The sequence below is a fragment of the Peromyscus eremicus genome, chromosome 1 (assembly GCF_949786415.1).
Source record: "Peromyscus eremicus chromosome 1, PerEre_H2_v1, whole genome shotgun sequence".
NCBI classification, from domain to species: domain Eukaryota; kingdom Metazoa; phylum Chordata; class Mammalia; order Rodentia; family Cricetidae; genus Peromyscus; species Peromyscus eremicus.
Genome location: NC_081416.1, coordinates 29,519,687 through 29,546,148, shown reverse-complemented (window position 1 = coordinate 29,546,148; position 26,462 = coordinate 29,519,687). Strand labels below are relative to the sequence as shown.

Sequence of the window (26,462 nt, the reverse complement as noted above, 5' to 3'; positions counted from 1 at the left end):
TATAGTCTTGGACCATGAGTAAAGGATCAAATTCGTAGCTGAAACTATGCACATCCCTGTTCATGTTGAAAGTGCATAAGGAGCACATGTAATGGACCCAACCAACTCCTGCAAACAACTCAGAGTTCATGTTCTGTGGCCAGTGAGGGGTCAATGGCATCTTTCCATAAACAAAAATCAGTACACATAGTGCCTAAGTTCCGAGAAGAAAGATACTACATTCTCATCAGCAGCTGTTCATCTGACTGGGGTCATTTAGTTCTCTCCTCCCTACAGGCAAATCAGATTCCTCAGCCACTTCTAACTGCAGTTGGTTATGAAGTAAAAGTGAGGAGGTATTAAGGAGAGTCACTGGATATAGTCCATTTCCTACAAAATTCTGTGAATCTGAATGCAAATCCATTCTTTATCCAAGACACAGGCATACAGGAGGAAGTGAAGAGAGACATTACTAATCTAACTTGACTCCTTCAATTTCCCAGCTTGGTTAACTTTCAAGCTCACAGGAAATATCATGAGCAACCAAGCCCAAGAGGCTCTCAAGGACCTTGTGACAGATCAAGTAGACTGTCCTTCATTTCTCTTTTGACAAAAAGATGAGGCCAAAATATGTTGAACAGCTTTTCCAGACCTATGACCTTGCAGAAAAAAAATTTCCGTTGTGAAATGCTACAAGATAGGAAAGCCATTCTCAAGGCCCAGTTAGTAGCCTTTGGAGCCTTCTTCATCTGAATGGAAGAGCTCAGGGAGCAAGGGAAGCAACTCTTCCACTTATTGGACACAACCATCAGCCTCCGAGATAAACGTCTCTTGCCTTTATGCATAGGTAGGTCAAAGTCATCTGGGCAGTTTTCCCTTTCCCTCCCCACCCCACCCCCGAGTCTGGCAGAAGGTCTTTGAGATAGCTGCTCCAGGAATACTACAGTCTGGCCTTCAATTATATCTCTGACCATTTCTTTTATGATTATAATCACAGAGGTTTGGGACCTTATCTTTCTTCAGTGACCCAAAGAATAACGGCCTATCATTATCTCTGCTCAAAGATTTCTCCTCTTTGGGTCTAGCATCTTAACATCCACATGACTTACACTAAAGACATAAAACTAACCTCTGATAATGCCTAGGGGAACCTGAGTGACTATTTCTTTTCATCTCATCTTGCAATATATCAGCAGTTGCAGTCGGTTTCTTAGAAGCCAGGGAGAGTGGCGGTGTGACCTGTATCTTTGACAATATTGTTAGTGACTCTACCTATTGGCCATTAGAGGAACTAATGGTAAGAAATGGGTCCTAGATAACCATGGAGAAAGCATTCACCCCATATATATTACACTTGAGTTTCCTAAAGGTATATTTGGCAAAAACACAACCTGTGAATTCTACTGGGTAAAGAACTCTTTATTTTTAACACCCTGAAACTCACACTAACACTTTAACACAATTTTTTTTTTTTTTTACAAAACAGTCTTCTAACAGTTTTATTCACAAAAGTAACTGTAGCCCTTGCATTTTCAAATGAGAATATTTGCAGAGAATGATCAGTCACCAGGGAAATGACCTGCTTCTGTTCCACAACTCCTTACCTATGAGTACTCCTGAACTGTCTTAAGAGTTCTATTGCTGTGAAGAGACACCATGACCACAGCAACTCTTATAAAGGAAAGAATTTAATTGGGGTTTGCCTATAGTTTCAGAAGTTTAGTCCATTGTCATTATGGTGGGGAGCATGGCAATATGCAGGCAGATATGGTGCTGGAAAAGTTAAGAGTTCTACATTTGGATCCTTGAGAGTTCTATATTTGGATCTGCAAACAGCAGGAAGAGAGAGACAGTGGGCCTGGCTTGAACTTTTGAAACTGTAAAACCCACCCCGAGTGGCACACTTCCTCCAACAAGGCCACACCTCCTACTCCCTGTTAAGTAGCACCACTCCCTAATGATCAAACATTCAAATATATGAACTTAGAGGGGCCATTCCTATTCAAACAACCACATGATCCTTCTACTCAACAAGTTTCTTTGAGTCACAAAGTATGGAACAATATGGCATAATCTCAGAGTCATTTGAGGAACAACTAAAATGTGTGGAAATAATGCTTGGAGGAAACCCACCATCTTTTATCCATGGCACTCTCTTACCAACCAGTAATTTCCCACAATTTCCTTGTAAAATAAGTAAAAATTATTACTCTAATTTTAAAGTTTGTCTTCCCAATGAAAGGCAGGAACAGAGATTTTTGTAGCCCTTGTATCCACATAAAGGCCAGATGGACAGCAAGATCAATGGATCACAAGAGAAACCCTAAAATTTATACAGATTATGCCAATCATGATGGTTCACATCTGCAATCCCAGGACCAGGGAGGCTGCAGCACAAGGATCCCAAGTTTAAGGCCACCATATACAAGACCCTGCCTCAAATAACCCAGAGCAGGTCTCACGGATTCTGGCTGGACCGGCGTTGGACCAGGCTGGTCCTTGGGAGTTTGAAGCTGCCTGTGATTTGTTCATGCTCTAATGGTTAAGAACCACTCAGTTACACAGCTATTGAGAGCTTTATCTAGATATGTCCTGAAAGTGCTTCAAACTCAACATGTCAACCTCCTCTCAAACTCATTCTTCCTCACGTCTCCTACCTGGCAGTTCCATATGCATGCACTAAACCCATAAACACAACCTACATGCCATTCTTGCTCTTCCTCCTTCCCTTTCCTATTCATTTAACAAGTTCTGACAGCTCTTCCATTCAAGCATTACTCAAATACGTTTATTCACTCCTGTTCCAGTTTGGGCCAGATTTCATATCCTCTCTGTTTCCTGCTTTACAAGCCTCTAATTCATTGTCTATTCTTCAGCCAAAGTGAACTGTTCAACCTTTATTTGGGATCCTCTTTGCAAAGGTTTACCTTTTAGCCCATACCACTAGCACCCATACATTTCTCCTCCAGACACTTCAGAGCTGGTCTTACATCATGCTCATTTCTTCTGCTCCCCCATCTTCACCTTATTTCCTCCTTTCTGAAGTCAGTCCTATTTCCCCTGACTCATAGGTATGACTCAACAGCCTTCTGTGACCTCCCAAAACAATGTGGACTGTCCACACCTGTAACAGGCATTAACTGAGGGCGATGCTGAAATATCAGCCTGGGGGCCACTGATGAGCCAGTGGATGTGGTAGGAAAGAAAGCTTGGTTTGCTTAAGTTCCAGATTTGGGTCCTGACTTTGGCACAATAGCCATGTGCGCCTGGACTCTGCCACTTCCTTATGTAAAACGGCCTTCTTAACTGAAAACTATGATGTTACACTTGCATGATCTTCAAGTCCCTTTAAGCCTTTGTCAAATGGCTTGGAAGGCAGTGGGTAATTCTAAGCCATCGTAAGGACTGAACCTTCCTTCCTGAGAGCTGGCACAGTTCTAGGGATAGTCAGAGCACCTTAGACCAGAGTACCTTTGGAGAGTCATTCCCCTTACTCCAGAATACCAAAAGGATAGTTTCAGCATCACTCTTCACAGACTTGGTTCTGCTCTGGGTGGCAAAGAACGTCATTTCAGTGCTGTCTTCACCAAAATAGTCCAGTGCAGAGTTGACCCATAGAGTTCAAAGTGTTATGAAACTCCTGGAGACTGGGTCAACTCTTTCAAAATTCTAAGTGGTGAGGACAAAGTCACGTATAGTACTAATATCTGAAAATACGAGTATGCAATGGTTTGCCTGAGGACAGAGTTTAGAAAGGAGGCCATGAAAACAAAGCCAAATCCATTGCACAATTACCACCACAGTTTCTCAAACTCGCCGCCAGATGCCTTTGTTGTTGTTGTTGTGAAGGCTGTTCTGTGCCACACAGGATGGCCAGTTGCATCCTTTGGTTGCGCTGGATTCTAGATGTAGCACACCCTTTCTTTCTACCGCACTTGTGACAAGCAAATTAACTGGAGAGATCAGACGTGACAAAATCACACTAGCCTAAGCTTCCATTCTCTGAACCCCTCTGGGATGCAGTCATTGTAAACCTCAGTATCTGGCTGTCACGGGGAAGCTAGCCAGGGCCACCCATTGTGCCAGCTTCTTCTCTCTACTAGGTGTTTTGAGTCAGCCTTCTCAGCCACTCTTGCTTCCTCTACTATATCATCATTGTAGGGATCCATTTTGTCCTTGGATGGATGAAATCATACGTAATCTGTTTGTGACTTACTGCACTTTCCCTGTCCTCGGGGTTTCTGTGTTGTGATTGTCTTTTTGTGACTGTCCTACTTTCTGAGGATTATCTATGTGGAAGCCCTGGGCAAGACTTCTTTCGCATTAAAGGCTGACTGCTGTTCCATGCTGTATTTATCTTTTATATATCCATTTATCCACTGGTGGACATTTGGATTGCTATGAACAATTGGAGATTCGGGTGTACAAATCTCTCTTCAAGGAGTAGGACTGCTGGAGCAAAAGGTTGTTGTAAGTTGTGTTTCATTTTTAAATGAAACTTCATCCTGTTTTCCATAGTAGCTTCATCATTTTAGAGCCTAGTACATAAAGGTTCTTTCCAATTCCTCTCCATCCTCATCAATACATATTCCTGAGTCTGTTTAATAACGGCCATCCTAATGGGTATGCCACCTTTTCTCATTCAGATTTCATTTGTCTTACTTGGTAGTGGGCTATTCGCATGCTTTGCCCATTTACAGATCATGTTTAAACATGTCTACTCAAGTTTTGTGTTCAGTCTTTTTTTTTAATATTTTTGCATGTTCTTGAGGGGAAGTGCATGTGTGTGACCCTTAGAGAACAACTTCTTGGGAGATGATTCTCTCCTTTTACAAGGTAGGTCCCAGGGATCGAACTCATCATAGTTGAATTGGTATCTTCACACACGGAGCTGTCTCACTAGCTCTGCTATTTTAATTGTGAGTTATTTTAATTATCATTGTTTTGGAAGAGTTTTCTGTTCTTTTTATGAGACATGATCATACTGTGTAGCCCAGGCTGCGCTCAGACTCATAATCCCTTGCCTCAGCCCCGAGGGCTAGTGTTACAGGCATGTACCACACTACACTCAAGTTGTAGGACTAGTCCCTTATGATGTCCTATGATTTGGAATAGTCATTCTTTGTACAGATTCCCTTCTCACCCTGTTGACTGTCTTTTAGTTCAGATAAAGTTTTCAGTTCAGGGCAGTGCCAGCTTCTATTTTTGCTTTTGTAGTCTGTGCTTTTGGTGCTACAGCCAAGCGATCACTGCCAACCCCAACGTTATGAAGCCTTGTTCCCTTTATTTTCTTAAGCATTTTATAATTTGGGGTTTTCTTCTATGTATGCCCTTAATCCATTTTAACTTTTGCACATAGCATATGGGTCCATTTCATCTTTTTGCATGTGGGTATATAATTTCCTTCACATATTTGTCAACAGGCTGTCCTTTTCCCCAGAGAGTGGCCTTGGCATCCTTGTCAGAGGCCTTTCGAGAAAACTGGGTTTTAGCTAACTGTCTGTTTTGTGCTATATACCTGGATTTTGCTACACTTTGATGCTCAATGGATTTTCTTTTATTTTTAAAGTGCATATAAATGAAGGAGGCTGCATCTGTGGGTGATTTCCATGGAAACTGTGCTAAATAATAATTACATGGTAGAAAAAAAAAAACTTTTCCTCCAAGGCATCTACTTTGGAGTTCTATTGAGAACAGCATAAAACATATTAGACAATATTAGGAATGTGCCAGCAGAGGTTCTCAAAGCACGGTTCTTTGAACCCTAGCAGTACTCATGACCTAGCTGGAGAACTCCCAAGTGTAGAACCATGTAACAGTGTTAGCCTGTTTTCCTGGGTTGTTATTGGCATGGCTGGTACAAAGCAATAGTGGGCAAACTGCTGGTGCCTCGCTCAGTTACGACAACTGTACGAAGAAACTGCCAGCTTCCCTGAAGGATGCTCTTTATGATGCTGTCAAAATGACCTTTGAGTCTATGTGGTTTTTTTTCATAACTTACTCCAAACAGGGAAGTATACAAGACACTTCTGCTATACACACCAATCCTTGATGGCTGGTGTGAGAAAAAGAGCTTGTCAAGTTGTTCGAGTTTGGGGAAAAACAGCTATTGAAATACCATCGAAACCCTGGTGTCAAGAATGTGGATTTACAAATGCATGCCTTCAGACTTGGATACTTAGCAAGTTTTTTTTTTTTCAAATGAACAAAATCCTGTCACTTCAAGAAAAACAAGGAAGAATACTTATTAGTTGCCAATGATTAACCTTGAGGTTTCAAACAAAAATATTTTATTTGTCACTGTGAGTGTGGCAGCAAGTTCATACTTGGAAGGTTTTCTTCTGAGACTATCAGTGATGCTCACAAATGCATGTGTGTGTGTGTGTTTAAAATCCTAAAACACAATGTCAGCTTTTGAAGACTGACAAACTCATAAAAATCAGCAGTTTCGGCCAGGCAGTGGTGGCGCACACCTTTAATCACAGCACTTGGGAGGCAGAGCCAGACGGATCTCTGTGAGTTCGAGACCAGCCTGGTCTCCAAAGCAAGTTCCAGGAAAGGCACAAAGCTACACAGAGAAACCCTGTCTCAAAACACCAAAAAAAAAAAAAAAAAACCCAGCAGTTTCTAGTTGACCAGAATGTTATGGTAAAAATAATAGTAATAAAATAATAATACAGTAATTCTTGGATAAAAGAACCATTCAAAAAACAATGGAGTTTTAGTAAAACTGAGTATGAAAAACACATAAAGTTTCAGATTCTACACTGCAATTTACCTTTAAGAAAATAGCACCAGGGGGCTGGAGAGATGGTCCAGTAGGTAAAGTAATTGCTATTTGAGCAAGAAGACCTCAATTTGATCCATCCTTAGCACCCATATACTTAAGCCAGACATGGCAAACCTGCCTGTAATCCCAGCATGAGGGAAGTGGAGGCAGGAACATCTCTGGGCCTTGCTGGCCAGCCATTCTAGCTGAATTGGCATGCTCCATGTTAAACGAAAAGACTGTCTCAAAAATACGGTAGAGACGGCAAGATGACTCAGTGGGCAAAGACACTTGCCTCCAAGGTTAACAACTTGAATTCAATCCCTGGAACCCACATGGTAGGAGGGAACAGGTGCTTGCAAGTTTTACACACACACACACACACCAACACACGCACGCACACGCATGGACGCAGACACCACACACATGCACACACACAATTTGTAAAACTTTTACAAATAGCTATAGAGCTTGTGGAAGACAGCTGATGTTGACCTCTGGACTTTACATGCATGCACACACCATACACATATGGTACAGGAAGGTGTATGCACACACAAAGGGAAACTAGTGCTTAAAAGCCGAACATGGTAGTAAATGCCTATAATATGATCATTCAGGAGGCGCAAGCAGGAGGATCCCAAGTTGGGGAAAGCCTGGGTTGCACAGTAAGACCCTGTCCAAAAAGAGGGGGAAGGAGCCAGTACATGTTTTAGTATCAAAGAATATCCACAATTACATAAAAATGCTATTCAAATCCCCTTCCTTCTTCCAGCTATGTACCTGCAGTTAGGTTTTCCTATATAGCTCAGCTAAGACTCACTGGTTCGGATTAAATGCAGCAGCTCTGAAGAGCTGGCTGTCTTCTGTTAGGTCATACTTAAGCAGAGTAGCAAATGGGTAAAAGTAAAGCTGGCCTTCTTGTTTGGGGGAAGGGAGTGGAGAAGGGTTTATTCTTAACATTCAATAGCTTCATTACTACTTTCAGATGAAGTTCCTCAGTTGTAATTTCTAACCTGGAAACTGATAGATGTAATCCATATGAACAGAAGCTTTGGGGGAATGGTCCTTAACTTTTGTGTTGTGGGAATGAGCTGCTGGGACTCACTAGGGCCTTGCCCATCGGGCCTTGCCCATCATGCTCTTGCAACTTTGGTGAAGACAAGTAAGTGCAGAGATTAAAAGTTTAATACACACTGTTGGGAACGTTGCAGAACTCAAGATGGGCCAAAAAGAAAAACAGACAGCCTGGGGAGGAGGCTCAGCCAGTACAGAGCTTGCTGCACAAGCATGAAGACCCGAGCTTAATGACCTCAGAACCCACGTGAAACATCCAAGTGGCCAGGGAGGCAAAGACAGGCAGGAACTCCACTGCCAGGGAGGCAAAGACAGGCAGCTTCTGGGCGCTCACTGGCCAGCCAGTCTAGCCAAATTTGCAAGCTACAGGTTCAGTGAGAAACCTTGCCTCAAAAAATTCAGTCACGAGCTATTGAAGAAGTCCTCCAACTGTGACCTCTAGCCTCCACACATACAGGCACACATGGACATGTATACACACACTTCAAATAAAATAAAAATATCAGTATAGTTACTATTAACCTCAATGATTTTCCTTCTAGATGGTGATGGAAGGTGGGGACTGGCTCGTTGGTGGAGACCTGCAGGTGCTGGAGAGAATAAGGTGGAATGATGGGCTGGACCAATACCGCCTGACACCTCTGGAGCTCAAACAGAAGTGGAAAGACATGAATGCTGGTATGTAATCTAGTTCTAGTGTATCTGTCAATACTCCTTAACACTGTAGACAAGACTTTAAGTGTGTCAGGAGTGTTGTTGCTTATATATATATATATATGGCCTGGCATTGAATTCATTATGTAGTCAGTGATAACCCTGAACTCTTGATTCTACCTGTGCTCCAAGTGCTGGGATTTTAGGCATGTGCCACCATGCCTGGCTGAATCAGCATTTAAAAAAATAAAAGATGTATTTTATTTTTAATGGTGTGTGTGTCTGTGTGTCTGTGTGGGTATATGCCACGTATGTGTGGGTGTCTGAGGGGTCAGATTCCCCTGAAGATGGAGTTCTGGGCAGTTTGTGATCTGCCTGACATAGATGCTGGGAATCAAACTTGAGCCCTCTGAAAGAGTAACGCACACTCTTAAACTTGGAGTCATCTTTGCAGCCTAGCAAATTTTTTAATTTTTTTCTTATTTTTGGTTTTTCTCTGTTTGTTCTTAGTTTTTCAAGACAGGATTTCTCTGTGTAGCCTTGGCTGTCCTGGAACTTACTCTGTAGACCAGGCTGGCCTTGAACTCACAGAGATCTGCCTGCCTCTGCCTCCCAAGTGCTGGGACTAAAGGCGTGCACCACCACCACCCAGCTGCTTTTTTTTTTTTAGTGTGATAACATCTATTGGTTTGTTCAGATCAGAGTTGTGCTACATTCACATACAGAACACTATGCAGCAGCCTAAAATAGGCAGCTGCAGAATGATTCCTGAAGTACATCCACTGAGTACAAAAGCAAATTGCAGAACTATATATATAGCATAGGCATACTTTGGAAAACAAGAAAGTTGAAAAAAACAAAAACATAAACAAACCTAACCTACTTCTGTCTATAGAGGCACAAAGGACTCTGGGACCACCAGACTGTCAGTGACACTACCTGACTCTTGGAGGTGGCAGTGGATCAAGAAAGGAAACCTTTTCATTTTTCATTCTATACATTTTGACAGAGAAGTGATTTTCATTTTAGGCTTTTATAGAATTACTAAGTTTTCTGCAAAGGATATGTATTAATTATATCTTAGAACTAGAAAAAAATACTTCATGAATCCATCCTTAAGTGTAATTGTTTTCAAGATTTCTTGAAGGTGAAGATGCAGTTGGTTTTCATCTGTAGATTGTGGTCCCCATGTACCATGTGCTCTCTATGTAGGCTCTCATGAAGGTGAGCCTGCAGCAGGTACAAGAGGATTGGTGTTTCAGGAAGGGTGTAGACAGCACCTGTTTTAATCCCTGAGTGATGTTTTCTCTTGTGTGGCTTCTGGCCTCTGCATCCCATCTTGCCCAAGCAATTGGCCGCTGCTGATAGTGTTGGATTAACATCCCTAACAGCTTAGGCACATTCTCAATTATCAAAAGCCAGCAGACTGACTGGGGGAACTGAACAATACACCACTTCATCTTTCCCCATCTACTCTTATGGACAAGCAACACAGCTCACTTCGAACCTTGGCTCTTCCTTCCTAGATGCTGTGTTTGCATTCCAGTTGCGCAATCCTGTCCACAATGGTCATGCTCTGCTGATGCAGGACACCCGCCGCAGGCTCCTGGAGAGGGGCTACAAGCACCCAGTCCTCCTGCTCCACCCTCTGGGGGGCTGGACCAAGGATGACGATGTGCCCCTGAACTGGAGGATGAAACAACATGCAGCTGTACTGGAGGAAGGAGTCCTGGACCCTAAATCAACTGTTGTTGCCATCTTTCCATCTCCTATGTTGTATGCTGGCCCCACAGAGGTGAGCAATTCCCTGAGCTGGGCAAGGGACTACGAACACAGCCTAAAACTTTATTTATAAAATTAAATAAATGTTGGGGATCCACTCTTAATGAGAAGATTCTACAGTCTTCAAGTTACCCTTTCCCCCATCCCAGCTTAACTTTGTCAATTCTGTATTTGTAAGGGTGCTAGAAGCATCAAGTCCCACATAAACACATTGCTTGAAGAACATGTTTGAGATAGGTAGATAGCACAGCTCACCTGGAGTCACAGGGCAAGAAGTATCTACTCATGTTAGCTTTCTGTTGCTGCAATAAAATGCCACAGCTAGGGCAACTTGAGTTTATTGGGCTTATGGTTCCAGAGGAACGAGTCTAACAGAGCAGGGAAGCATGATAGCAAGTGGCAGGCCTGGGGGGCAGGAGCAGGGAGCTGAGAGCTTGTATCCTTTACCATAAGCGTGAATTGAAGCAGAGAACAAACTGGAAGTGGGTGGAGCTTTTTAAACTCAAAGTCCATCCCTAGTGACGCACTAGGTTGCCCAGCAAGGCTGTGCCATCTAAACCTCCCCAAACAATGGCACCAACCTGAGACCAAGTGTTCAAATGCCTGAGACTAAAGGGAACCTTTCTCATTCAAACCACCACACCAAGCTAACAATTTATTATTTCTAAGTACTCTGTGATTCACCACACCCCAGGAATTTCTTAGAATGGAGAAGTATCTCTAAAAAGCAGCAGCAGCAGCAGCAGCAGTAGCAGCAGCACAATGAGCTCACCACAGATTCTTGGTCCCTCAGTACCGCCTGTGTAGTGGGCTTGGGAATTTCCAGGACTGTGACTAAAAGAATCATAATTAGCCCTTTCAAATGCCCCAAACTGAGTTCAATGAATGAATTCTCCTCAGTTGTGTCAGAGTTCCACACTTTTCTACAGCTCTCCTCCCATCCTTTGTATTTTTGTCAGAACTTTAAAGATGGCAAGTGTTATGCTGAACTGGAATCAACACTTGTATATGAAAGGTAATTAGTTCATTACTGGCAGCCAGATGACGGCTTAGAATCTGTAATATCCCTTTAATTTTGGTTTGTCTGAAGACTAGAATGTGTAACTTACAGTCCTAACAGTAAGTATTCCTGGGCTGCTTGCTTTACTGAGAGATGAAAAGCTCATGACTTCAAAGCTCCTGTACTACCAATACAACCCGGCTTAAAAAGTGCTCAAGGCTTAGGACTTCATTGCTACTTCTAGTTGACCTGCCTTTCTGAATCACTTTGAAAGCAAAATTAAGGAACTGCCATAAAGAGGAACATGTGGACTTGGGGCCATGGCCATTATGTTCCCTATGTGATATTTTCCAGGTCCAGTGGCACTGCAGATGCCGTATGATTGCAGGGGCCAATTTCTACATCGTGGGCAGGGATCCAGCAGGAATGCCCCACCCTGATACCAAGAAAGACCTATATGAACCTACCCACGGGGGCAAGGTCTTGAGTATGGCCCCTGGCCTCACCTCTGTGGAAATCATTCCATTTCGAGTGGCTGCCTACAATAAAACTAAAAAGGCCATGGACTTTTACGATCCAGCAAGGTAAGTTTCTAGAGAAAATTTTAATTGACATGACAATTAGCATGATGAGGCAAAACTTTGACCCTCTGGAAGTCTCCAGTCTACATGCTCCCAGTTAGAAAAACACTCCCTTGAGAGTTAAGACCTGCTCTTGTACATGCTGTGTCCCAACATCATAGGAGAGTCCTCTACACATAGTTCTTGGTCCATAAATATTTCTCTTCGGTCTATGGGTGTAGCTTACTAACAAAACACTTGCCTAGCCATGTGCACAGCACTGGGTTTGATCTCCAGCACACCCACAAAAAGTTCTTGAACTTGGCAATAGTGGCATATGCCTCTTATCACAGCACAAGGGAAGCAGGGCAGTGATCAAAGTTTTATGGTTATCTTTGGCTCTATCAAGGTTTAGGCCAGGCTAGGCTATATGAAACTCCAAAACAGTAACAAAACTGTTCCTTTCCACACATATGGCTTCTGAATACACTGTGAGCACCTCACATTTTAAGTGAAAAGACATAAGGCACAGAAAGATTTCAGTGAGCAGTTATGCTAAGTTCATGCCCATACTAAATTCACATAAAATAATCTCTGGCATTAGAATATGAAAGAGCAGGTGTGCAAGAAATACTGAGTAGACACCTGCCTTTATTCCTCTTTTGTTCTGTGAGATTCTGAAGACTGAGAGAACTGCCCATTTGAAAGCATGCAGCTATTTACAAGACAACCTGCAACCTAATCCCAGGGATCTTTAGGTCAGCTGTAACTTACCTCCACTGAGTTCTCTGTTGTACTGTGACAGGCATGACGAGTTTGACTTCATCTCAGGAACACGTATGAGGAAGCTCGCCCGGGAAGGAGAAGACCCACCAGATGGCTTCATGGCCCCCAAAGCATGGAAAGTGTTGACAGATTATTACAGGTCTCTAGAGAAGATCAACTAAGTGTCCATGGTTCTAGTCTCTCTGAAATGCTCTTTGACTAACGATTTTTTTCTATTTCTGTGATTAAATGTTTTGTATCCAATTGCTCCTCAATGATTAATTTTAAAGTTAGAATGAGGTAAAAAGTTGTGCCTATAATTTAAAACCAACTTCATTACGTATATGAAAGTCACACTGGAGACTAAATCTTAGGTAAAAAACAATATTGTTATACATTCCAGAATGAAGCAGTTGTATTCTACTTCATCCCAGCAGGTATGTGTCAGATTTCTTAAAAAATGTGACCATGTGTCTAGCTGACGTGCCTAAACAGAAGCATACTTTCAGCTTAATTTTACCAAGCTGGAATCCCAATGTCACTTACCAGAAGTAATAAACCATACGAACAGCCTCTTCTGTACAACTGACCCAAAAAACCTGCCACCTTGAAGAAAATATGGCTCACATCAGGATTTTTACCTCATGACTACAGTCTCGCTGCCCAATGTATGAGTTGAAGATGCAACTGGAAGAAATACATGTGTGAGGGCATGAATCTTAAAGAAATACGCAACTTACTTCTGTTGTGAAAATGACATAGTCTAGCAGGAAGCCAAGTTCTAATGGCCTTCTATGAATAGTAACTTCAGTACAATGGCACTTCTCAATAGTGTAGTGTGCTTTGATGAGAATTTCTCCCAGGGACTAATTCTCCATCAGGGAATATTGTAGAAAACTACATTCCTCACACTTTGCTGTGGCCATAGTTACCTTGGAGAGGCTCCTATTTGATTGCAACTGTAACCAAAACTAACCCACATATTAATGAGAAGCTAAAACTGTTGGTTTCTACAGAGAAGATAAAATCCAAACCTCATTCGAGTGCACAGAGATGATCCATACAGAAGCTTTGAGAGCTGCTGAGCACTGTAATACAATGGCCATTACCAAACACTGCTGACACTCAAGAGTGCCCAGTCCATCACACTCCTGAACTAGGTCCCTGTCTACATTAGACAACACAGGAGCTGGTTCTAATACCTTGAAGCTACTTAAAAAAGCTCTCCTTGAGAATGTTAAAAAAGTGACCTTCTTGGAGACGGAAAGGTTCAGGGTATCCCAAACTCTTAATATTACAAGTTTCCAGACCTGCATCTTTTGATGGTTTTATTTTCTAAGAGGTAATTCTTGTATTTTATGTGTGGTTCATTGTTGCTAAGGAGAATATACAAGAAAAAAAAAAGCATTTTACATATAGGTTTCTCTGGAAAAGACCACAAACTGAAAAGATAAGCTGTGAATTTTTTTTTCATACTGCCAGATTTTAAAAAAGGCTAATAAAAGCTCTTTTCAGAGTAAGTTACATACCATGACCACAGCAAAGTGAGTCGACTGCATAGTGCCTATGCTCACTGCTATCAGAGCTACTCACTGCTGCCTTTAAAACTATGTATTCACTATAACATGACATTGTAGTGCCTTCCCAAATGAATAAAACTTGTGATTTTAAAGACACAGTAGCTGCCTTTCTGCTCTAGTACTGCAGTCAGTGTAACTGTTTCAGTGTCCAACTGATGCTTGTTCTTACTTCAATAAACCTCTCAAAGACCAAGCAAGTCCTCTTGTCTTGTAACGCTGAGTATTGGCTGGCCACAATGGCTGCTGAGGTGCCTTGACACTGACAGCAGCAACCATTCTCTTTAGGGCTTTCTTAAGAGGCGGTTGGCCTTTGTTCGTGTCATTTTCTAACTTGAACTTCAAATGTAAATGACTCATAACCTTAGCTGGGCACTTGCTTTTCAGAGGTGACTGGGTTGCTTATGACCCTCTGTCCAGAATTTCACTGCAAGACAATCTAAGGTGATGAAGCCGAAGTCCTTGTTCTCCTAAGAACGGATCTTATTTTCAGAACCTCCCCAGCTTCACCAACAGGTTTAAAAAGAATTACCTATACATTTCCCCCTCAGCAGTCCCAGTAACTGCACTGACCTTAGCAGCTGGTATTCTGTGTGCCTAAGGCAGTGCATTTCCACCCATACCCTCAGTGGCCTTTAGGCACACAGCTGCTGCTTCTTCCTGGGGACCTGACTTATTTCTAACGGTGCCATGCATTTTGTTCTCTGCTGATCCTAACCACAAATGTTAGTGTTGAGTTAGCCAACTCAAAGCTATCATTAGGTGCTAGAGATGTAGCTCAGCTGGTAGACCACCTGCCTAGCATTCATGAAGGCCTGGGTTCCATTCCCAGCACTATATAAATAAGGCACAGTGACACATACTTGTAATCCCAGCATTTGAGAGGTGGAGGCAGGAGGATCAGAAGGTCAATACTTCCTTATCTACACAGCAAGTTTGAGACCAACCTGAGCTACAGGGATCCAGCTTCAAAAAAATTTCAAAAGAAACAAATAAATGGTACCATTTATAGCTCCTCTTTGTTTTCTCCCAAATCTTACTTGGTGGCTCCTATTATTAATTAGCAGGACTAAGGAGGCCAAGAAATTTATGCATACATATATCAATAGGTAAGAGGTACCGAGAGGTCATGGCACTCCTCAGAAGTGTGAACAAATCCTGAAAAGGCATAAATAAATCATTTTGTCATGCCTTACATCAATATTTATCAGGCCCTAGTATTTCTTTCCAACCCAAGAAACAAATCTTGGTTGTAGTTGGGTTTTCCTTTTTTTTTTACTCTTTGCTCTTTGGTGGCCCACCATGCAGCTCCCAAATAAATACAAGGAGACTCATTACGAATGCCTGGCCTTAGCTTGGCTTGTTTCTAACCAGCTTTTCTTAATTTATCCTGTCTACCTTTTGCCTCTAGGCTTTTATCTTTCTTTCTTCTACATATCTTTCTTTCCTTCTTACTCTGTGGCTGGCTGTGTTGCTGGGTGGCTAGCCCCTGGTGTCCTCTCCTCTGTTCTCCTATTTATTCTCTCTGCCTGGCAGCCTGACATATTTCTCTTCGCTACTGGCAATTCAGCTCTTTATTAGACCAATCAGGTGTTTTAGATAGGCAAAATAACACAGCTTTACAGAGTTAAACAAATGCAACATAAAAGAATGCAACACATTTTTGCATCATTAAATAAATATTCTACAGCATAAAAGAATGTAACACATCTTTAATATTCCACAACACTTGGTTCCTCAAGTCTGCAGTTTTGTTCCCTCATTTTCCACTTTTCTATTAGGCATCTGAGTCTAGCAAGCATGTATAACTGTCCTTCCAAGCAGGAAATCAGTGAATCAGACAAGATAAGTTGGCTGTTCTTATGCCTAAAGGTTTACGAGAACTGAGCAAGTTTTGAATTACTCAAATCTCCACTGCCTATTAATAGGCAAGGTTAGTGAACTGACTTTACAGGATGCTGAAGGAGTACCCACTGATCTCTCCAAACCCCAGCATCCATGTAGCTCCTTGGGGAATACTGTTACTGGGTCACAGTTACCAAATGAAGACGATATTCAAGTAATTCACAATATGCATTCTAAAATACTAATTTTGGCTTATACTATGTTACTCAAACTATCAAGAAAAAAATGGGTAACTTACTAGAATTTGAACATTTTAGCCAGGTTCCAGGGGGAAAAAATTTTTTATCATAATGCTAGCAAATCAGAGTAGATTTAAAAAAACAAAACAAAAAACTCTTCATTTGGAGAAAAGTAAGCCCTTCAGAGGTAAACTCGGCCTTACCTTGGCAGTATTAGTGCAGGAAGTGTGGATATAGTGTACGGAGTGGTGCGCTTTCCCAATAAGAAGACTTAAGCAAGGACAAGTGGAATTCAGGCAAGATTCAGACAATAGTGTACTAGCTGGGATGAACTGAATCTAGAAACACATCACCTGTAAAACCAAACTGCTGGACTACAAGCTCTCTCCTTTGGAATTGGTCAAGAGCATGTCAGCAGAGGGGGCTAGACACCTTGTGTATCCTACCTTTTAGAATTAAAAACAAATGAGAACCACGAATATCTGAAGGTGTAACCCAAACTTCTTCCAGCTCAAAACAAACAAAACAAAACAAAACAAAAATCAAAAGGCCAATGTATGGGTGAGTAGGGACTTGGCTAAAACCAATCAACTCCCTCACTTAATGCTTCAGCACAGGTCCAGTGCAACCAGGACTAGAAGGGACAGGCAACGATCTGCCCCGTACCCTGTCACAGGGAAGGGCTTGTACTCACTGGAAATAAAAACCTGTATTATACTTCATTTTCCACAGCTCTCTTATACCCACTAGTATAAAAACTTTTAACAATTAAGCTATTTTCTCTAGGCAGAGCTAGCCATGGTACATAGCACTCCAAGTGAAAAACTTAACAGGAACCCATGCCGCAGTCCTTGCAAGCCTGCCCACAGGAATCCCCTCATTCTCTGCATGCCCACTTGTTATACTGCCTTTTACTTACCGCCTTGTCTGTGGCATCTCACAATCCACTGGCTATGTGCCATTCTTGTTTGTCTAGCACTCTCCCCATAATACCTTTTAGAGTGAACCACCACTCTTCTTTTATACTTAGTATTAATGACTATGCTTGATGCCAAGGCATTTCAATAACCCAGGGAGTTCTCGGAGCAATGGGCTATTTAAACAGTTCATGCAATCTACTGGAGGATAAAAAAGAAGGCCTTGAGCAATCTTTGCTTAAAAATAAAACCCATTTGGAGCTCAAAATTTAGAACCCTGATTCTTCAGCTCCTCTTTGGTACCATGAGTCCCACTCACTTCAAATAAATTATTTTCTACATTGTCTACAGTTGGTTGCTGCCAACAGAATCCTGATTAGGTAGTCTTTATAAGCCTGACTATGGCTTAGACATGACTGTGAACAGTCATTAATGTGACACCACAATCCCCCGAGTGTCTCACTCATTCTGATAAATTCTGAAGTCTTTGTATCTTGAGAACAATGTGGTCTAAACTATTTCTTGGTTACAAATTTACACATCAGTTATCACTTTCTTTTGGTGTTTGGTTTAAAACTCAACCATCATGCTGGGCATACGGCAGTAGGGAAACTGAGGCAGGAGGCGCCCAAGTTTCAGGATTGCCTAGGAGACCCTGTCTTAAAACCAAACACCTAAGCTGTCATGGTTTACAAACCTGTTCTTGATCCATCCCGCACAGAGCACTAACATTCACTAGAACTTCAAAGCACAAAAACTAAAAAGTCTCAAAGCAGATTTTTTTTTTTTTTTTAAGTATGTGTGTGTCATGTAAGTGCGGTGCTTGCAGGAGCCAGCAAAGGACTTGGATTCTCTGAAGCAGGAGTTAACAGAAAATTGTGAGGGAGAGGATTGGGTGCTGGATATCAAACTTGGATCTTCTGGAAGAGCAGCAAGCACACTCTTAACTGCTGAGCCATTTTTTCAGTCTCCTCAAAAAATGTTTAGAACTATGTATTAGACACTCACAAAAAAAACACTCCCCCATCAGAATTTCAGTAATAACACTCTTACTAGTCATTAATATGAACAGTACACCATTTGCCAAGTTTACTAGGGTAACTTCAGTTCACACTGTGAAATGATTTCCTTTTGATTTGATTTCATTTGCATGCAGTGACTCTTATATGCATTAGCTATACTTTAGTCAATTCAGTTAGGGGATTGTTTCATATGGTTCCGTCTTCTTGAATATGATTCCAAAAACATTCTGACTTGTGTAAAAAAATTTTTAAAAGATTTATCTTTATTATTTGTGTGTGTGTGTGTGTGTGTGTGTGTGTGTGTGTGTGTGTATGTGTGTGTATGTGTAGGTAGGTAGGTAGGTAGGTAGGTAGGTAGGTAGGTAGGTAGATGTAAGTGCAGGTGCCCAGAGAGGCCAGAGGCATTGGACTCCCGTGAAAATGGAATTATAGGCTACTGTGAATAGCCCAACATGGGTGCTAGGAACCAAACTCCCGTCCTCTGCAAGAACATACAGTACACGCTCATAACTACTGTATCAATTCTCCAGACCTTTGAACAGAATTTTTCCAGTACATGAGGATTCTAGAGCTTTCAGGCACCAAAATAATGCTAAGAATTTTATTCATGTAGGCTATATCCTCAGTTTTTTGGAATTCTTTTTAATATTCTGACTTTAAGAGAGGCTAAAAAAGTGTAACTATACATTACTCAATTTATTTCATCCAGAAGAAAGCCATAAAAACTGTCCACAAATAACCTAATTACATTAAGAAAAAAATCCTACCGATGAGATGCTATCATTTTTATCCAGGCAACTGAGCCTCAAGGCACTGTCATCTTGCATCAAACCCATGAATTACAGATGCTAAATAATACTAGTTTATTATGGTCCGTGCAGAATATTTAGATTACTCCAACCCAGCTCTTAATGAGTTCTGGATCTACCTGCAGGTGGGGAGTGGAATTTGACAGGAAAGAAACAGTAAAAGTTGACACTAAACTGACTCAAACACTGAGTTTATCATCTTAATTTCAAAAGGCACAGAAACAGCAGCAGCACTAAAACCTACTGTACGTCATCCAGCAGAAAGATTTCAGAGAAATGTCACACAGGGAGCCTTTTCATTTTCGTCCCTTGAGTACAGGCTTAGAGATGACAGAAATGGCTTAAGAGACTGAAACACAGTTGTGCCAACCCACATCAGTGTATAAATAATATCATCAGTACGACAGCTAACATTTGAGCAGTAACTATGCCACGTACTCAGTGGAGTGTCTGCCTCTCTGCTATCACACTGTCCAGCTCCCTCAAGCAGGTGCCACAGGCGCCTCACAGATGAGAAACGGAAACAAGGCAGCCAGTCTTGGGGTGTACAGTTCATTAGTAGGAAGTCTGGTTCTACATCCAGTATGTACAACCCAAAGCAAAGGGCTTTGTTTAGTTTTTCGAGACAAGATTTCTCTGTGTAACAGTCTTGGCTGTCCTGGAACTCACAGAGATCCACCTGCCTCTGCCTCGAGTGCTGGGATAAAAAGCATGAGCCACTATACCCAGCTCCAAAGCAAATGTTTTAAAACCTAATACCCAAATACATATATGAAATGTCTGTCTAAAGCAGGATGGAAATTACAAACAGTAAAATTACTTAAATCATATGAAAATAGTTTCACTTACTTTATAACTCAATATCCCTACATGATTCGTGCCTGTTGGGATTACTGTATTTCTCTTCATCTGGTGACTAGAACCATAACAAATTCAGTACTATAATGGATAATCTAAAATTAATAGAAGATGAAAAGACATGAAGTATATACAACACTCATGCCTGAACATGCCATTACATTAAAATTAAATAACTAAAACTCATATTAAAACAGCATAATTCAATATTAAAATGTCTCCTGTAAAAGTGTGAAATCTCAACTACAAGATAAAAACTGTCCAAACACAAAGTTTATAAACAACAACAAAAAGCCACGATTGAAAGCAACTGAGAAAGATCAAGGACTAAGAGAAAAAAAAGAATCAAAAGGACCTTTTATTGTAAATTATAAAAAAGCACATGTTCCTTGGTGTCTTGTATTTGCATTCATCTCACATCATCTTCACAATCTGCATGGCTTGCTCTGTGTTAGCCAAAGCATTCTCTTGCAGTCTACATCCACCAAAGCACAAATGCAGGAGTAAAGCATCCAGTAGGTCTTGTGAGACACATTACCACAGAAATTAATCCAATAAACCTATGAAGATTTAGTTTTCAAAGAAATAAAACAAGTAATAAAAACAAAAGCATTTTTGCCATAATTTAATCTGTCTGATGATTCAGAGGCACCTAAAGATTGTGCTGTGGCATTATCTTCTGCTCTGTTGTATGCTGAGGTGCCTGCAACAGAATTCTGGTTACTGAGGTCTGAAAACAGAGAGCTTTATATGTGGTTCACACTGCATCAAGTGACTACAGATACAACACAGGAATTCTGATGTATATATTTGTACAATTTATACTATGCTGAGAAAAATTTTAAATTTAAGTTACAAAATGAGTAATTTTTTTAGTACATTTAGTAATGACTATTTATATAAACTATCATTTTGTTTGGGTGACCAAATGAAATTTGAACATAATTAAAAAACATGTAACTTGCCGGGCGGTGGTGGCGCACGCCTTTAATCCCAGCACTCGGGAGGCAGAGCCAGGCGGATCTCTGTGAGTTCGAGGCCAGCCTGGGCTACCAAGTGAGTCCCAGGAAAGGCGCAAAGCTACACAGAGAAACCCTGTCTCGAAAAACCAAAAAAAAAAAAAAAAAAAAAAAAAAACATGTAACTTTTAAACAACATTTAAGGAACATAGCTATAGAACTGTTACACTGAAAGTCATGTACACGTATTAAAGAGCACTGAGGTGTCTCAAATCCACTGTTTTGAAAGGTTTTCAACCCATCTTACTATAAATCAATGTAAAACTTAAAGAAGCCTACTCAGGTGTTAGAGCAGAATGAGATGAACTCAATGCTGATCAGTCTGCCTAACAATCAACCACTCAATGCTGATCACTGAGAAAATCATGTTTGTTATCTGATTCTCCTGACAATCATTATAATTGAGACACATGTACAGATTCAGATGTGGTTGATTCAACCAACTGCAGAGGACATTTTTAACTTAAAAGTGGCCTAAAGAAGTGACAACTAGGAACGGCCGAATCACTGTACCTGTCAGATCCCGCCTTCAATCCAAGTTTTGCTACAGACTATCTGGTGCTTTTTGCTACAGACTTCATAGTTGGGGTTAAAAAAAAAAAATTTTCTGTATTCAAGCCTATCTATAGAATATCAAAGAAAAATGTAGATATATACATTTTGATATACACTCATACACAAACACTCACATTCACACTCACACGTCTAGAAACCAGCACCTAACCACATACCACTCCTCACTACTAACTGAACAAATCATTTATTACTTTAAGACCAGCTTAGACTCTATAAGGCTATGACAACATATGGCTAAAAGGTCAAACAAGCACCCACACAGGCTGACTGAACTTCCTCCTCATGATTTCAACAAGCAGTAATACCATTGACATGACAGACGGTAATAACTTAGGATCTGAGTATAAAACCACAGACAGGATCTCCCTCACTGATGTAAGGATGAGAGTGCATCCCACACAAGATCACTGAACCATACAAATGATCTTTACTTCTAATCTAAACAAACATGAGTCAAAACATTCTGAAACGCTGCATCCTTTGATTTCTTCATCTTTTCAATTGCCCGATGCAGGTCCTGCTGCTGCACAGGCCGGATTTCATCTTCATCATGACTAAAATGTAAACAAAACCATCAAATTGCCAAATCATTTCAGAGTACACCTACCTAAAATATTTTACAAAGGTTAAAAAGATGTAGGTGGTTAAAAATATACTTGTTTTTGATTATATGAGTACACCAATAGTTTCTTTCCCATTCAAGATCCCCAAGAGATTGACAACACATTAGATCCATTCTTCTAGAAATTATCTATATACAAGAGTAAATAAATGTGCATATGAAAGTCCTAAGACATGGTTTTACGATTTTATTTTGTGTCTGAGTGTTTGCCTGCATGTACATTTGTACGACATGTATGTGCCTGGTGCCCTTGGAGGTTAGAAGGAGGCACCAGATCCCCTGGAACTGGAGTTACAGACAGCAGTGAGCCACCATGTGGGTGATCTAACCCTTTTCCAAGAGCAGCCAGTGCTCTAACCCACTGAGCCATCTCTCCAGCTTCCTTAAAAGATACTTTAAAAAAGCACTTAGTAACAGGTAGCAAAGCAAAATGGCTGTGTAAAATCAATTACTTCACACCAAGAATGTAAGAAAGCATATTTTCATTAGAGAATGGCAGCTATCCAAACAAAGCATAATTACCACCAGAAATCAAGTTAGTCTTGTGAATAGAACCAAAACCTAGCATTCCTAGGCATATAATCATGTACATGTGTAGCTTTTACAAGATAGAAATGAAACTCAACGTTCTTAATTAAAGAACAACTAATCAAAAAAAAAAAAAAAAAAAAAAAAAACTAATCCAAGTCTCCTTTACTTTAATCTTGGCCAAACAAACAAACAAACCAGGTATGTTCTGCTACTTAGTAGTTCACAGACACTTGGATGATTCAGGTCTAACAGCCAGATTTCACACTGACATTTGCAGGGCTTTTCAAGTGTTTTGCCTTTCATTATTAATGTAATTAACTTAAGCAAGGTTTATTTTTCCTTTTAATTTCTTCTGTTAGAAAAAAGACCTTTGGAATGTAGATTTTTTTTTTTTTTTTTTTTTTTTGATGATGTTAAAACATTCCCAACTTGCTGGAATTATATGGCAGCACATGAATGGAATGCATCTCACATGGGGCAGGAGGGAGCAGTACGGCAGTTGAGAGCCATGCTACTGTCTGGCAGGGACTTCATACAGAAGTAAACATGAGCTTTGAGAGAAGCTTACTATGACACCACACTCTAATTAGATTCTGACCACCACAGGCAAGTCAGGGTTACCTGGTATGAAAACTTCAGAGTAAGAAAGAGTCACACTCCTGTAACATGACTCAAAGGTACACCACTTTACTAAGGAATTCTTTACCAGAGAGCTGACATTTTGATACACAGTAGACTGCCTCAGGGGAAAGGCCTTTTGGGACTCTTTCTCAAAAGAGTTAATTGAGGGCTATTTTTGCTTGAAGTGTGACAAAAATGATTTCTCAAACTCACCACACTTTAAATAGATTTCAAGTAAAATTGACTGACACGAGAAACGGTGTGTTAGTAACTGCTTATTGTTCAGTTGAAGCCCCCATCCACAGCAGCCCCACACTCCAGGCTCCTGAAGATAACACACTCCTTTCTACTAACTGAGTTGAAAGATGCAGATACCATCTATAGGTTCTAGACAATCCTATTTTCCTAACAAAGAGGGTAAGCCTGAGTTTCTGTGACTCATTCTATTGTTTATCAAATGAAATTCAGCATTTTTGCCCCTTAATTCTAGAACATCCCTACAGCAATTTCTCCATTTGCAGAACTCCTGTTTAGAAAAATAGCAACAGTGGTTTGGAGATGGCTTAAGAGGTCAAGTGCTTGCCATGAATGCATGAGGACCTGAGTTTGATCTCACAGTTAAAAAAAAAAAAGGGGGGGAGTGCCTGTAATCCCAGAACTGGGAAGGTGGCGACAGAAGGATCCCTGTGTTTGCTGACCAACCAGTCTAGAGATTTAGAGACCTCCGGGTTCAGTAAGACCCCTATCATCTCAAAAACTAGGGTGGAGAGCAACTGTGAGACACCTAATACCAACCTGCAAACACACACATGAACATGTGTACATATACATACATAAACACATACCAAAAAATGGCAATAAATAAAGGAGAGAATAAGTTGCTAATTCAATTATCTTTTTCGATAAGTAGGCTGGTATAAAGCAAAACAACAATCATCTAATCAGAAAGGTTTGACAAATACCAGAAATCAAGTCTAAATAGTTACCTTTCCTCTGATGTAGAATTGACATACTCCCTGACGCAGAGGAGGGCGGCATCTCGACACATTTCTTTTAGGTCACTTCCTGAAAACCCATCAGTTTCCTGGGCAACTTCTAGAAGATCTACATGTCTATCCACCTTAAATAAACATGAAACATGCTTATAATAAATATGTAAAATTAAGCAAAATATTTCTAAATATCCATCTGAGAGTTAATGTTTAATTTGTCGTAACAGCCAAGAGAAACAGAAAAGTATTGTTAGTTCCATAAAAACTTAGAAATTAAAATTTTTAATTTTCAAAAAGAAATCTAATTTTCATTGTCACTACTACTGAAACATGCCTAAGTGTCTTTACACTTAAAATTCCTTTGAAGTGTAATGCTTTAATATTCTGCTACCTCAATACTAATTTAATTTAGTACTTGTTTTGTACTTCTATCTAAGCTTACAGTAAAGCCCATTAACAGGTTTGAGGGAATTTAAAACACAGTAATGTGCAGACAAAGAAGAGAAAATAAACAAGGAAGTAATTTATTTGTGATTATCATCTATGATCTGAGCTCTCATTTCCATAAGCACCTTATGGGTATCATTTTCATTTAATCCTGCAAGTAAGCTGAGCAATTTTCATAGTCTGTTAATAGTCTGGAGGCCGGCAAGGGTGGACAGGCTATAGAAGTAGGATCCAACCCTATTTTCTCCCATATCTGCCATCTGCCATGGTGATTTTCTTCACTCCGGTGAAATGCCACCTTTATTAGTTACTCAGTTTCTAATTGTGAAGTGTTTTGTTTTAAGAACAGTAATTCTAAACAAGGACAAAAGACAAAGGAAGCTGGGTGCAGGGGCACATGCCTGTTACTCCATCACCTCAGCAAGCAAGGTTCAGAAATTGAAGGCTAGCCTGAGCTACCTAAGCAGCCAAAAAAATGAGTACCCTTCTCAAACAAACAAATTTCAAAAGGAGACATGAGGATATTATTCATTTCATTAAAAGAGCTTGGATGGGATCTTCCCCTTTTTTTCAGGTTTATAGAATAATTTGACAAGTACTGGCTTAAGTTGTTCTTTGAAGGTCTGAAAGAATTCTGTGGTGAATCTATTTGACCCTGGGCTTTTTCAATTGGCAGACTTTAGTTTTTTTATATTTAACTTTACATGAATAAATGTTCTGCCTGTATGTGTACTAAGTGTGTACCTGGTGACCATGGAAGTCAGAAGAGGACATCAGATCCTTGGGAACTGGAGTTAAGATGGTTGTGAGCCATCACGTGGATGTGGGGACTGGAACCTGGGTCTTCTCAAAGAGCGACAAGTATTCTAAACCACTGAACCATCTCTCTAGCCCCTATTCGGGAGATTTTTAATTACTGCTTCAAGTGAACTGCTTGTTATAGAGCTGTTTAAAGTATTTACTGAATCTTGATTTAAATTTAGTAAATCACATAAAAATTCACCTATTTCTATTAGGTTTTCTAGTTTGGTAAAGAGTTTTAAAACTATGCCATCAGGATTTTCTCAATTTCCTCAGTATCTGTTGTAATGTCTCCTGTCTCATCTCTAATTTTATTAATTCGGATCTTTGTATTAATTTTTTTGTTTGTTTGCTTCTATTTCATTAATCTCTGTCCTGATTTTAGCTATTTCTCTTGGTCCACTGCTATCGAGATTTTTTTTTTTTATTTCTTGTTTTTCCAATGCCCTAAAGGCATCATCAGGCTATTTGATATCTAATTTTTAATGTAGAAACTTAGAATTGCGTATTTCCTACTGCCTGCTATGTAGCTATGACCTTCAAATTACAGTGTCATCTTCCTTAAACGGAAATGTAAATGACAAGAAGTTATTTATCCTTGATAAAAAGGAAACTGAACTTATAGGCTAAGAGAACTGTGCAAGAAGCAACACACACACACACACACACACACACAAATAAATACTAAATAAATTTTTAAAAGGAAAAAATGATAGGCTATCCTAACAACAATCTTTTAATTTAGGGTACAAAAAGCAGAAGCAGAATTTTAATTTAGGGTAGAATTTTAATTTAGGGTAGAATTTTAATTTAGGTAGAATTTTAATTTTAATTTAGGGTAGAATTTTAATTTAGGGTAGAATTTTAATTTAGGGTACAAAAAGCAGAAATCCTAGCTAAGAACCTGTTGGGCATAGGGAATGTGTACAACTAGGCTGGAAAGGGAGCAGAGGTTGGATTTTACATATGCTTGTCATAAAATGTTAAGGTTACTACCAAG

At 40.3% G+C, this 26,462-nt stretch overlaps 2 protein-coding genes across 5 annotated transcripts in view; one reads left to right on the top strand and one right to left on the bottom strand.

Moving 5' to 3' along the window:
• The window catches only part of Papss2 (3'-phosphoadenosine 5'-phosphosulfate synthase 2), a 72,476-nt gene extending 59,626 nt beyond the window's left edge, over positions 1-12,850 (top strand). For both annotated transcript variants that reach the window (XM_059258944.1, XM_059258936.1), the window contains exons 9-12: positions 8,368-8,503; positions 10,006-10,274; positions 11,616-11,845; positions 12,627-12,850. In XM_059258944.1, the coding sequence (XP_059114927.1) occupies positions 8,368-8,503; positions 10,006-10,274; positions 11,616-11,845; positions 12,627-12,768 (777 nt within the window). In that variant the 3' untranslated portion in view covers positions 12,769-12,850. The remainder of the gene's footprint in view (positions 1-8,367; positions 8,504-10,005; positions 10,275-11,615; positions 11,846-12,626) is intronic.
• A 9,002-nt stretch (positions 12,851-21,852) lies between these two features.
• The window catches only part of Atad1 (ATPase family AAA domain containing 1), a 47,130-nt gene continuing 42,520 nt past the window's right edge, over positions 21,853-26,462 (bottom strand). For all 3 annotated transcript variants that reach the window (XM_059258929.1, XM_059258918.1, XM_059258923.1), the window contains 2 exons: positions 24,209-24,342; positions 21,853-22,002 (listed from right to left, as the gene is read on the bottom strand). In XM_059258929.1, coding sequence (XP_059114912.1) covers positions 21,882-22,002; positions 24,209-24,342 — 255 coding nt within the window. In that variant the 3' untranslated portion in view covers positions 21,853-21,881. The remainder of the gene's footprint in view (positions 22,003-24,208; positions 24,343-26,462) is intronic.